This window comes from Chelonoidis abingdonii, chromosome 11, assembly GCF_003597395.2.
Source record: "Chelonoidis abingdonii isolate Lonesome George chromosome 11, CheloAbing_2.0, whole genome shotgun sequence".
NCBI classification, from domain to species: domain Eukaryota; kingdom Metazoa; phylum Chordata; order Testudines; family Testudinidae; genus Chelonoidis; species Chelonoidis abingdonii.
In genome coordinates, this window is record NC_133779.1 from 48,381,241 (window position 1) to 48,394,899 (window position 13,659).

At 51.2% G+C, this 13,659-nt stretch overlaps 1 protein-coding gene across 1 annotated transcript in view; it reads left to right on the forward strand.

Annotated features, from left to right (window-relative positions):
* The window catches only part of LMNA (lamin A/C), a 51,981-nt gene extending 42,422 nt beyond the window's left edge, over nucleotides 1–9,559 (forward strand). Inside the window, exons 7-12 of the mRNA XM_032792134.2 lie at nucleotides 222–432; nucleotides 1,209–1,316; nucleotides 2,088–2,207; nucleotides 2,476–2,571; nucleotides 4,965–5,234; nucleotides 7,552–9,559. Coding sequence (XP_032648025.1) covers nucleotides 222–432; nucleotides 1,209–1,316; nucleotides 2,088–2,207; nucleotides 2,476–2,571; nucleotides 4,965–5,234; nucleotides 7,552–7,578 — 832 coding nt within the window. The 3' untranslated portion in view covers nucleotides 7,579–9,559. The remainder of the gene's footprint in view (nucleotides 1–221; nucleotides 433–1,208; nucleotides 1,317–2,087; nucleotides 2,208–2,475; nucleotides 2,572–4,964; nucleotides 5,235–7,551) is intronic.
* Nucleotides 9,560–13,659: the final 4,100 nt, after the last annotated feature.

A 13,659-nucleotide genomic window follows, 5' to 3' on the forward strand; every position in this document is an offset into this window, starting at 1 on the left:
CAGCCCTTGGCATCTCAGCCGAGAGGTTGGGGGAAGCTGTGGGGAGGGATTTGGTGATGGAGACGTGTCCTTCAGGGGATGTCCTATGGGGTAGTGGCCTCTGCCTGCAGGTCACCCTTGTCCCCTCTGTCGCTTCTAACTGGGATTGGCCAGTGCCCTTAGAGGGTCCAGGCCCTGGTTCCCACCCAGCCCGCACTCACTCCCTCTCCCTCTCTCCCAAGGCTGAGGCTGTCTCCAAGCCCCACCTCCCAGAAGGGCTCCAGGATCCACGTGAGCCACTCCACCACGCCGGGCTCCTCCAAGAAGAGGAAGCTGGAGGACGGGGAGCGCCGGACGAGCTTCTCCCAACATGCAAGGACCAGCGGCCGCGTGGCCGTGGAAGAGGTTGATCTGGAAGGGAAATTTGTCCGTCTCAGGAACAAGTCCAACGAGGTAGATTTCCTGGTAGCGATGCTGGTCATGCCTAAGCCAGGGCAGGATCAGTCAGTAGCTGGAAGGGAAACGATGTAGTTCTTGGAGTGTCCTTCCCCTCGAGTCGGCCTTAAACCATCTGTGCAGACAAAGGGTGCTGCGATTTTTGTGAGACTTAAAAGTTAGAGCCAATTCCTAGTGTAAACCGAGTGGTTTTCTGTTTTGTGTGCTGTCAGACAACTGCTGTGTCCCACCCCAGAGGTGGATGCATTTCAACAGTTGCTGTTGTGTGTGGCTTGCAAATCGCTTTGGGATGCTTTAGAACAAAAGCAGATCTCATCAGATGATCTCAAAGCTCTTTACAAGGAGATGAGTATCATTATCCCCCTTTTACAGATGGGGAAACTGAGGCACAGAACAGGGACATGACTGCCCATGGTCACCTAGGAGACTACTGTCAGAGCTGGGAGTAGAACCCAGCTTTTCTGAGTCCAGTCCAGTGTGCTATCTACTAGGCCATACTGTACTGGGAGCTGTACATACACAGAGTGAGAGACAGTCCCTGCCCCAAATATCTTTGTGTATATCAACAAGACAGACAAAGGGTGGGGAAAGGGATACAAGCAGAAGATGGGGAAACTGAGGCGAAGGCAGGTGAGGTGACTTGCTGAAGGTCAGTGGGTCTGTGGCAGAGTCCCAGCTCAGTCCCTTGACCGCAGGACTTGTAGCCAAGGGGAGGCAGAACCGGAACAACCTTGAAGGTTGGTTTCTCAAGGCATCTGCCTTCCGTTACACAGGACCAGGCAATGGGGAGCTGGCAGATCAAGCGTCAGAATGGAGACGAGGCCCCCATCAGCTACCGCTTCCCTCCCAAGTTCACCCTGAAGGCCGGCCAGGTGGTCACGGTGAGTAACAAACTGCACTCGCACGGGGATAATGAAGGGTTAACGCCCTGGGCAGCTGATGCCCCGTTCTCAGTGGGCATTTGTCACCCTGGAGTCGCCCCTGGGCGATGGAGCAGGGTACCACCCTCCTGAAGAGCAGAGCAAACCCAGCCCCTCTGAGTGCCCAGGAATCTCACCCCCAGGTCCCTTGGTAGAGTGGCCATGGGGCTCCCCCTTGGGGACGGATGGGGATTTCAGCTCTGATTCTAGCTGAGATACAAAGCTCCAATGTGGGGGGACTGATCTCCCCTTTGCATGCAGGAACTGCTGACATTGCCGGATATGAGCTTGGGTTGGCAGAAATCGCCCCCCAGCAGCAGATCTTGTGGGATTCATGCCATTTGGGACTGAAGTGGTGCTGGATTTTGACATCTTAAGCTCCAAGACATGGCCCCAGCATAAGCAGAGGCCTGATGTAGCACCACGCTCCCCTCTGCAGATTCAGATCCTGCCTATGGTTTTCTTAGCCCATCTCCCTTGCATCCGTTCCTTGCAGTTTAGAGAGTAATGACACCCCCACCCCACCTCCCTGCTCCCAGGTCAGCAGTCCAACACGGGAGCTTGAACCTAGAACGAGCTATCAGAGCAGTTCCTTTAGTTAGCAGCTGTAGTAGACTTGTATCCTCTTCTGTGGAACAGCCGCTGGACGGGGCAAAGACCCACATGGGGAGTTAGGGTTAGGCTGATGCTGCTGGCGCGAGGTGCTACCGATCACTGTGTGTTCCTTTTTAGATCTGGGCCTCCGGAGCTGGTGCCACCCATAGCCCTCCCACTGACATGGTGTGGAAGGCCCAAAGCTCTTGGGGCTCTGGAGACAGCCTGCGTACTGCCCTGATCAACTCCAGCGGAGAGGTGAGACTTGCCTTGGGGGTGGGGCAGTGGCAGCTGGGGGATCGAGGTCTTGTGGCAACATGCTCTGGCCGGATGCAAGAGTGGGATGGGTAAAGAGTGGAGGGTGAAAGTGACGCATCAGCCAGTGGAGTCAGGTCTGATTCCTCCCTTGTATGTTCACTGTCTGTGGGCTGGGAGTCGCTATGGTGATCTTTCGCCTGAGCCATAGAGCAAAGGGGGATTTTGGAAGGTGTAGCTGCAATCTGACTTTTCCCTCTCTCCCTTCCAGGAGGTGGCCATGAGGAAGCTGGTACGCACGGTGATCATCAATGATGAGGATGAGGATGACGATGACGAAGTCAGTGTCCACCACCGTCACCACCATGTAAGCATCATGCTCTGTCAGGACAGGCAGCGGGATCCAGTGGGTAGGACACTCAAGACCTGGTTCAACTGCTGGCCTGCTGGGTGACCTTGGGCAAGTCCCCCTCCTGCTGATTGATGCACTGATCCTGCACCTTCCAGGACCAGACCCAGGGGAGCAGGGAGTTGAGGTGATGGGGGAAGGGCCCTGTGACTTATCTGGCTAGAAACCAGGGAAGCAAACTGCTCTCCATCGACTGCATGAGATTATCTCTGCACATGGAGACACTCCAAGCACCTGCATGGAGGGATCGAGCTGACAATGGGGGATGTGGGTTTGTTTGGAGCATCTCAAACAAAAGGGATCTGATCATCCCCATGGAGGAGTGGCAGAATAAGCTTCCAAGCTGGAACCATGAAGATTAATTCTGCAATCCAGCCCAGAGCCTGGAGCACACAGGGTTTTGTCCGGAGGACAATCCAGGCTTTAGTGGAAATCACTATGTAGATAGCTGCTCCGATGCCCTCCGCGTTGCCACGTAGCAGGTGTCAGCTGAAACGCGTCCAAGGATCCCGATGGCTGCTGTGGTTTTAGCTGCCCTAGTGCGTTCTTGGACTCGTGCTTTCCTCCCTGCAGAGCTGAAGGTGTCCTTCCTAATCTGGGGCCGTTGACAGACAGATGGCTTCGTTAAACAGAGGATGGACTGGTGCCCAATTGGAAGCGTGTTCAGTTCTTCTCCCCTAGACAACGTCCCTTGTCTAAATGAGACAAGAGGCAACCTGACAGAGGCACCTCCAGCGCGTATCAGACAGCAGATCTAGGGTGCAGTAACTCCACCTAAGGGATGGTGCCAGATGCAGCTCTCAGCAGCTTGGGTTGGTGCAGCTGGGGCTGTATCGTGCGTGATCAGCTTTTATATTTCATTGCTCTGGATCCAACCAGCCATGTCAGGATGAATATTTATCAGCCTAGAGAAACAAGCCAGGATCTCCTTCTGGCTGGATTTAATTCCTTCCAGGAGTGATCTTCCTACCTTAAAGCGGAGTCACTCAGCCCATGTTGGGTTCTTGACAGGGGGGACGTTAGCTGTTGAGGATGGACTTGGATAAAAATATCTCCTTCCAGGCCAATCTCCAGCCTAGCCATCAGAGGCAGGGCTGAGGAATAGACAGGACTGGTTAGCTGGGTGCTAACTGAAGGCAAACCACTAATGACACTGCTCTTGATGTCTTCAAAGCACTGAATTGTCCATATTCCTTCCAGAGAGGAAGGAAGCAACAGATCCGACTCCAAACTGGTCCATTTCCTCACATAGCATGGTCATGCCACTGCTGAGTATCCTGCTGGGTGGGCCTGACTCCGATACCCCAGGGGATGGACTCACACTAAGACCCTGAGTGGAACAGGCTCCAAAGCATCCCTCCCCTCCCTGCAAACTCAGCAGATTGGAGTCTTACATCCTGGGGCCTATCTTGGGTCACCCCACCCTGGTTCTACATGTGGAGTGGTCCGAAGCGTGACTAACTCGGCTCAGGGACTGCACCACTTAATTACGTCTTAGGTGATCTTGACATGAAATTTCAGTGCCGCGCTTCTGGTTCCCATAGTGCTGTTCCCCCAGTACAAAGGGCTGTGCTGGCTTAAGAGAGAGGCGATTCCCTTCTTGATGCACTAATCCAGCTCCCGTCACCTGTTAGCAGGAGTGGGGTACGTGTGTGACAAGAGGGAGTAGCACCAGTGTCTAGACCAGACTATCCCACAGCGAGCTATTCTGGGGGACCGTTTGCCATCCTGGGTGTGAGTTACTCCCTTTGGCTTTGGTAGGAATTTGTCCATTCCAGAGGTTCTCAACCATTTCTCATACACTGACCACCATGTAGCCGGTACCCCTTGCCCCCACATTCAGCAATACGGGGATGGCAGGGAGGTCACAACCCCCAGGTAGAGAACCCCCCAACCACACATTCTATTTTATTCAGGTTTTTCTAATGCACCCGTCACCATAGACTCAGGACTCCACAGTTTCTGAGCATCCTGCAATGGCAGAACATCTGCTGGGGTTCGACGTCCCAAAGTACCGATCACAAGACTAGGCTGGGTGTTGGACAGGCACAATCCAGCCCTGCCATGGCAGAGAGGTTCTTGGCCAGTTCCAATCCCCCTCTGAAAACAGCAACGGACAGTGCCTCCTCTCAGGGACCCCTGCACAGTTATGGGGCTCTAGCGGGGCGGCGTGGGGGTAGCTTGAGAGCAGCCTAGGCCTCTGCCTCCTTGGAGCGCTCGTTAAACCCTCGAGCTGACTCAGCTGGGCCTGGGATCTGTTCCACTCCTCGTTCTGATCTTGGGGGCCTCTGGCCCTGGAGGAAGCTCCATCGAGTACTGAAATCCCCTTGTTTCTCTTTCCACCCCTCTAGGCCCACTGCAGTGGCACAGGTGATCCTGGGGAGTACAACCTGCGTTCCCGCACCGTGGTGTGTGGCACCTGTGGCCAACCGGCCGAGAAAGCCAGCGGGGGCCAGAATGTCGCAGCCGGATCCATGTCCTCGGAATCGTCCGCCTCTAGCCTCACCATCACCCGCAGCTACCGCTCCCTTGGGGGAACTGGCGGGGGCAGCGGTGGCAGCCTTGGAGAAAACCTGGTGACCAGGTCCTACATCCTGGGTAACTCCAACCCCCGCACTCAGGTCAGTGCATGAGGAGAAAGTCCCCTGTCTCTGGGGCAAGGGAATCCCAAGGTAGCCGAGTGTCCCTGCACAGCCTGCACTCCAGGCTAATGGCTCTCGCTCATCTGAAGGTCCAAGTGGGAATTCCAGCTGATGGAACCCGTCATAGTTTGGTTCTTCCTTCTGCCCGCTGGCCAGGGCCCGTTCTGTGTCAGGATCAATGTGCTTTAAATAGAAATAGGTCGCCCACTCGATAAGCCAAAATCCAGCTCTCTCCTCTAGCGGCTCCTGCCACAAACGTGAGTAGTTTGTGGATGGGGATCTAGTGAAGGCTCCTCTCTGCAGATCTCTGAGCTGGACAGACTGGGAAATGGTCTAAATGGATTTACTGACCCAGATTTAGCTCCCCCGTGGCTAAGCCAACTGCACACACGCTGTCTTTGAGATTGTTTTTGTGCACCTGGCGGCTCCCCAGGCCAGAGTGTGCCTGTTCTGAGTCAGATCCCATCTCTGCTGCTATAAACCTGCTCCAGACGCCACTTGCAGCCAGTTCTGATGCCCCACTGCCCCTAGTCCCCTGGTCCTCACTTGGGCCAAACTCCCACACAAACCAACAGGAGTCTGTCCAGAGCGAGGACTGCAGGGTTTGCTGGCTGTGTGCGCACAGTGGTGGTGAATGTGGAAGGGTCCCCCACCCGCTTTCATCAGAGAGAGCCCCACAGCCTCCAGGAAGAGGCTGTGTTATTTGGGTCTGCAACAGAAAACCTGTCAAAGCCAGAGAAATATTCCCCAGAGCAAGGAGCCTGGCTAATGAGGCTGCATCCGAATCACCAGCTCCCTCTACGGGCCCCAAATCAGCTGTATGCTCCCTGCAGCAGAGCCCAAACTAGCTGTCTAGGACAGCACTCCCCCCAAATGGGCCCGTCTGTCCATAACCAGACTGACCAGGCTCCTTCAGAACGTGGGCGTTCTGAGCCTTTCACCTCCAAGGGAGCTCCCCTGACAGGAAGGGCCCATGACACATCTTAGCTGGGACTGTGGGAATCGCCAGTGGCCCATCAGAACCAGCGGCCTGTCCCCTAGGGTGACCTGTGGCTTCCAAGGAAAGTACAAGAGACCCCTCCCGCCCCCATGGAATTACCTGACTGTGGGGGATGTTTCTTCCTTACCCAGGCAGCTAGTGACTGGCTCATTCTTGAAGCAGGATGGTTTGTACCTTGTACATGGGTGACTATGTTAATTATACTGAGAATATTCAAGATAAGGACCTTATTTGTAGGGTTAAGCCCCTAGTTCCCCACCACTCTTGATTCTGCCTTACCCATGTGTCCCCTGGGCTGTTTTACTGGCCAGTGGCTCAGATCTCCAGGGCTGGCTGCTAGCCAGATTTGCAAGTTAAAAGCCTCCCAACCCTGAGCCACACACTGAGGATCCCACTGGCAGCCCCACCCCAGCAAAGCCAGTAGCCAGGAGTCGTGGCTCCTATTTTAACATTAGCTGGGACTCTGGAGCCAGGAGGCAAAACTTGCACCGAGGACTCAGCTGGCTCAGCTCATCTGAGTGAGAAACCTGGGTCCTGGGAGGAATCCTTAACCCTCCCCCTCTGTCATAGTTCTACCAGAGGCGATGTTTTCAACCCTCTTCCATCTCCTGGCTGCTTCGGTTCCTTTTCTGGAGCTTTCCCCTTCTCTCCATCTCCTGGCTGCTGCTGCTGCTGCTTCCCTGCTGACACTCAGCTGCCCACATCTTCCCACACCCCTCACGGCTCCCTCCTGGCAGCCTCCTCTTGACTATATTCATGGCCCTGTCCAGGCATCCTTCAGCAGAATGACTGATGGAAGGTGCTTCTCTTAGGGCAAGTGGTTAGGTCCTTCCCGCCACTGAAATGTACATCTGTGTCACCTCCAATCTCAGGATAGAGCCCAGGCACCAGGCTTCCATCTTTAGTGCTAATGTGTCCTTCTGGGATCATTCCAATACTGCTGCAAGAGGAATGCTGAGTTCCTGAGCTCGGGATGGATTTGAAAAGCAAAGCCCAGTTGCCAATCAAAGTGAGGTCACTTATTTGTTACTTGAAATCTGGCTGGTGAAAGGTTCCAGTTGTCAAGCATTTTGTCACCGTCCGTAAGCAGAGGCAGGTGTTCCCCCAGCCAGACAAATGAAATCAGTGAGAGGAGTCGCTTGTTAAGTTAGAACTCAGGCAAGTACTGGGGCCAGGGAACTTCAGCATGTAGTAATTAGTGCTTAGCAAGACATTTTCTTGATGACTCCTGCTGTTCCCCTTTAACTGAAGCAAACAGAAATTAATAATTATTTATTTTCTCTTTTCTCCCTCCAGGGTCCTCAAAACTGCAGCATCATGTAACCAGCAGAGGGCGCTCTCCTTGCTTACACCCTGCCATATCATGCTATTTTTTCCCCCAAGGCTAGAAAACCATTCCCCCCCCCCCCCTTTAAAACAAAGGGGGGGTTTTGTGTTTTTTCTACAGCAGAAATTTTATATATATATATATATATAAATGCTAAAAGATGCTTTCATTTTTTTTAAGAAAAAATCTATTTCTATAAAAAAAAAAATAGCTTTTCAGCTTCTAATTTTTTTTAAAAACTAAAACCAAAGAGGGCAAAGAATTGAGGTTACCAAAAAAAGAGGAAAAAAAAAAAGATTATAGTTTAATAGCTTTCTAGATGTATTTTTTTGCCAAAGCTTTTTATATAGGACTAGCAGCTGTAAAGCGTCAGAGCTGAAATGCTGACTGGCGTTCCCCAGGGGCTGTGTTGCTCTCAGAACCATGCAATACCACTGCACTTAGACCCTATGGCAAAGCTCACTTGAAGTCAGTGGGTCTCACGCTGACAGCAGTGAGCTTTGGTTCAGGCCCAGGATCCTTTAGGAGGAGGATCAGATCATCAAGCCTGTTTCTCATATACACTAAGGCCCTTTTACGTCGCTCTCACCGTGGAAAGTGGCCTTCAAGTGGATGGAACTGTAACTTACGAGCCCTGCGAAAAAAGGACCTTGGTGCATTTCACCCAGTGGGCCTGATTCTCACTGACAGCTCTGGGTCGGCTTCCGATTCTGTTTAATCGCATGGGGGCATTATCTTAAACTCTCTCCGTTTGTCCCATTTCCTCTGCTTAACTGCCACCCCGCCCCCCACCACCAGCTGCTGCACTGCTATAGCCAGGGGAGAGACTGCTGGATTTAGTTCTCGTACTGTACTGTTGTTAGTCAATGACACTTCTTTTTCTTCTTCTAAAGGCAGCCAAGTTGTGCCTTAGGGGGTGATACTGATTGGTTGAGCTTAATCAGAAAGGGAGAGGCCCGAGGAGCCCTGTTAGAGAGCTTGGTAGCATGGGATCCAGTTCAGAGACCAAGGACAGAACGATCAGGGAAATGGAAAGAGAGACGGTTTTGGAATATGCTTGTTATAAGTCTGGGACCAGATGTTGACACCAGCCCTGACCAGAGCGACCTTTAAGGTCGCCAAGAGGCTGAGCAAAGCATGTTGGGTTGTGGGGTTTATTCTCAGTTAACGTGAGCCAGATCCTCAGCTGATGAGAAGCCTTAATGGAGCTTACTGACACCAATTGAGGCTATGGCTCTGTGTGATTACGGCTGCACAAGCTGCTGCTTCTCTGATCCTGCGTCACACCCCACTCCTCCTGCTGACTTCAGTGGGAGTTCGGGGGGACACCGGTGGGCGGGATCAGACCCCGAGTCCACTAAGGAATGAGGGGCTCACATGGTTTGCAGGAGGACAGGTCTCCTTCCCACCCTCTGTTACACTAACTAATTTGTTTTGGAGGCCTGTCTCAGCCCAGGATGGATCAAGATGGCCCAGCAAGATCCATCCAGTCCATTTGCCCTGTTATGCTTGGTGGCTTTTGTTTTCCTGCGTGGCACTGTTTGAGCCCACCACATGCCCCTCCTCCGTCGTAGCCGGGTGGGGGAGCCCAGGGCAGCTCAGAGCAGAGTCAGCACAGAGTTGTCCAGTCAGTGCTGTGTTGGCAAAATGTTGCCTTTTTTTCGGTGCAAAAATCCAACACTAAAATAAAACCACCCCAGTCCCCGTATCTATCGATCTTATTGTCTTGGAGACGCTACCATTGGCCAAGGCTTGTACCTACTACAGCGCCCGTCCTCTGCCCCAACACCTCCCTTCAGCGTCACCCACCTCCATCCACTCTGCCGGGGGCCGATCTCTGTTCCTCGGGGGCCGTCCTGGCTTTGTCGCTGTTAAGGTTTGGTTGCTGTGGGTGGATCTGGCAAGGCCTTGTACTGTTAATTGGAAATATTGCAATATTTCTGTTTTCCAAAATTAATACACCAGAGATCCTACCCAGCCTGTGTCCTCTCGTTTTTTCAGCTGCCGGTTGTAATGCAGGGGGCACGAAGTGGGGAGGAGGGGGATAGTGGGCTAGCACACTGGCTGCCATTGTTCAGTGCAACTGCACTGGTATTCTCCTGCCCAGTAGTCCAGCCAGGTCACTCACTCTGGGCTCCAGGCTCCTCAGCTGTCACCTCTCTTGGTGGAGACCAGAGTTCCCTCTAATTTTTACATCCATGTGCACCAATATGGAGATGGTGTGTGGTGGGGCCAAGGAGGATTCAAAGTGGGACAGGGAGCTCAGGGCTGGGCAGAGGGTTGGGGTGTGGGGGGGTGAGGACTCTGGCTGGGGGTGTGGGCTCTAGAGTGGGGCTGGAGATGAGTTTGGGGTGCGGGAGGGGGCTCAGGGCTAGGGCAGAGGGTTGGAGTGTGTGGGTGGGTGAGGGCTCTGGGATTGGGGCTGGGGGAGAGGCACCTCTCCCAACCTATGCAGCCCTTGATAGCCTGCCGTGTGGCTTAGAGGGAAGGTGAAGACCCATGTGTCCCCCGCTCCTGACCAGGGTATTTCCAAGCTACACAACTCCCTGATTACACTGAGCTCAGCAAGTCGGACTCTAGTTAATCTGTCCCCTTGAGCGACAGAAGCAAGGTCAGCAGAAGAATTCTTCTCTGACATAGCAGCGTCTACACCAGGTTATGTGGGCCCTTGTTGCCAAGGAGGCTAACAACATATTAGGCTGCATTAGTAGGAACGTTGCCAGCAGATCGAGGGAAGTGATTATTCCTCTCTATTCCGCACTGGTGAGGCCACATCTGGAGTATTGCATCCAGTTTTGGTCCCCACACTACAGAAGGGATGTGGACAAATTGGAGAGAGTCCAGCGGAGGGCAACGAAAATGATTAGGGGGCTGGGGTACGTGACTTACGAGAAGAGACTGAGGGAACCAGGCTTATTTAGTCTGCAGAAGAGAAGAATGAGGGGGGATTTGATAGCAGCCTTCAACTACCTGAAAGGGGGTTCCAAAGAAGAGGAAGCTTGGCTGTTCTCAGTGATGGCAGATGACAGAACAAGGAGCAATGGTCTCAAGTTGCCATGGGGGAGGTCTAGCTTGGATATTAGGAAAAACTTTTTCACTAGGAGGTGGGTAAAGCACTGGAATGGGTTACCTAGGGAGGTGGTGGAATTTCCATCCTTAGAGGTTTTTAAGGGCTTGACAAAGCCCTGGCTGGGATGATTTAGTTGGTGATGATCCTGCTTTGAGCAGGGGGTTGGACTACATACCTCCTGAGGTCCCTTCCAACCCTGATATTCTATGAATGCAAGTTGGAAAAGATAATCCCAACTACACACAGAAAATGATTATATTTAAATTGGCTGTTATCGGTCAAGAAAGAGATCTTGGAGTCACCGTGGATAGCTCTCTGAAAACAGCCACTCAACATTTGGCAGCGTCAAAAAAATAACAAACAAACAATCCCGCTAGCAGAATGTTAGGAGCTGTTAGGAAAGGGACAGATAATAAAACAGAAAATCTCATAATGCCACTATATACATCCAAAATACACCCACACCTGGAATACTGCGGGCAGTTCTGGGTGCCCCATCTCAAAAAAGATATATTAGAATGGGAAAAGGTGAAGAGAAGGGCAACGCAAATGATTAAGGGCATGGAAAAGCTTCTGTAGGAGGAGAGATTAAAAAGATTGGGAGTGGTCCACTTAGAAAAGAGATGACGAAAGGGAGAGCTGACACAGAGGTCTATAAAATCATGACTGGTGCAGAGAAAGTGAATAAGGAAGTGTTATTTTTTTCACATAACACAAGAACCAGGGGTCACCCAATGAAATTAATAGGCAGCAGGTTTAAAACAAACAAAGGGAAGTGTTTCTTCACCCAACGCACAGTCAGCCTGTGGAACTCGATCCCAAGCGATGATGTGAAGGCTGTAAGTGTAACTGTGGCCAACAAAGAACTTAATACAGTCATGGAGAAGAGATCCATCAATGGAAGTCGTTAAAGTCAACAGCCCCAGGCTGCAATCTGGAGAGCTCTCTGTAATAGTGCTTCAAGGAGGTGTCAAGCACCTTTCCTGAGCAGGGCAGTCGTTGGGACTGTCACATAAATCATAGGCTTGCCCTGTGCAAGTCCAGGCCTGTGTTTTAACACTGTAACGGGGTGACCTAGCTGGGAAGGGATCAGGTTCCTGACAAAGTGCAGCCCCCAAAAGTCTCAGTTGAAGGTAAGTTTGCAAGAGGGAGGTTGGCTCCTCTGATTAGTCCTGTCCTGGAGCAGGGAGAGCGGAGCAAAGTGAAAGGCTTCTGGGTCCCAGTTTTGGGTTTGGTTGTTTGAATTAATAAAATGGTGCCCGGATAAGGCTGCAAACACACATTCCAAAACAGAACCTGTACCGTTATACAGAGAAAAAACCAAACGAAAACCCTGTCATGACAGCTAAACCCCTGGAAAGGGAGCCGTTAGTGATCTGACTAAGGTATTTTTGGCCAACGTTTCTTTTCATTGGTGAACGTTTCTTGCCCCATAAGTGGAATCAGCCACTGTTGGAATTTTTGTGCATGATTCTGACTTACACGGAGGCCCCTTACGCTACCAGAGCAACGTAAAAGAGTCGGAATAGAAATGACCCCAAACCAGCCATTTCAGTTATATCCACAAACAATAATGAAAGGTTATATAGGGCCATTTCACAGGTGAATATTACAGTCTATGCACAAAAGAAGAAATGAAGCCATTCGGGTGGCTTGCATATTGAATTTACACACATTAGAAGCTCTGTCCTATTAAGCTAGGTTGAGATGATATCAAAGCAGTTGTCACACCCTACAGCCATCAGCTATGGAAGCAGAACTGCTTGAGAATTTGTCAACAAATAATTTTTTATCAAAGAAATGTTGATTTGTCAAAACCAGAACTGTTTGCGAAACAGGTTCAAGTTTGAGAAATTTTCCATCTCAGAGAAAGCTGAGAAAAAAGTTTTGAAATAGTCAAAATGTTTCATTTTGATATTTGCCAAGCAATGTTTGTTTTCCTGTTTAAGCCCAATTTGTTTTGAAATTTAAACTGCAAAGGTGGTAAAAAAGTCAAAAACAAAATGAAACAATTTGAAATTATCTAAACAAAATGTTTTGATTGACCCAGAATGAAAAAGCAAATCGGTTTCTTGGTTCGCAGGTATTCTCAAGATTCCAACTTTTCATCCTGATCCAAGATGAATGTTTTGTACGTTCTCAAAAATATTCATGGGACATAAAACCGTTTGCCGCTCAGCGCTATGTGAAAGGGACTGAACGAACATCCAGAAACGCGTGCCATGAAGTTCAGTAGTGGTGTACATATATTGTTATGAGCTGGGTAAAACCTTGTTCTTTGAGTAATGTCCCTGTGGGTGCTCCACTTTGGGTGTGCACACTCCCTCGAGCTCTTAATCAGCATCTGAGCCCAGTGGCAGGGCCTCAGATACCAACAAGGGCACGGCGATGGTCCTTGTTGGACCTTCGTAAACCCGGGGGCCAGAGCACATCCAGCCAGATTGCAGGCAACATCTACTGAAGAATGTCCCAGTGCCTGAGACGTGTCAAGTGGCTAACCTGGTCTTCAAGCCATACGTTTTCAAAGCATGACACCCTGCTTCGTGCCATTAGAGCTGATGTAACACTTGTAGCTGGATGATGCTGCTTGTCGGCGGAATTTCAGCGGATGCTCGTCCGCCGGCCAGTACGCGGGTGCCCTTTGATGCCCTGGCAGGTGCCATGGCACCGGCGTGGGGAACCCCTGGCTTATCTAGCACCCAAATACATCTAGTATAATCTTTAAGGTGCCACCGGACTCCTCCTTGTTTTTTTCCAGTAGAGGGAGTTCTTGCACTTTGCTCTGACGCAGTGGTTACTCGGATCCTAGAATCACAGGGTTAGGAGGGACCACAAGATAGTGGCCACTAGCCTGGGATGGATTCCTACGTTTCCGTCCAATTTTCAGCCAGGGAAATGACCCTGGACTTCATTTACAGCTTCATCTGAATAAAGGACTTGACTAATTTTTACTAGTACTGTTTTTTTTTTCATCTCTGCCTTGGTACAAGAGCTTAAACTGCCTAGC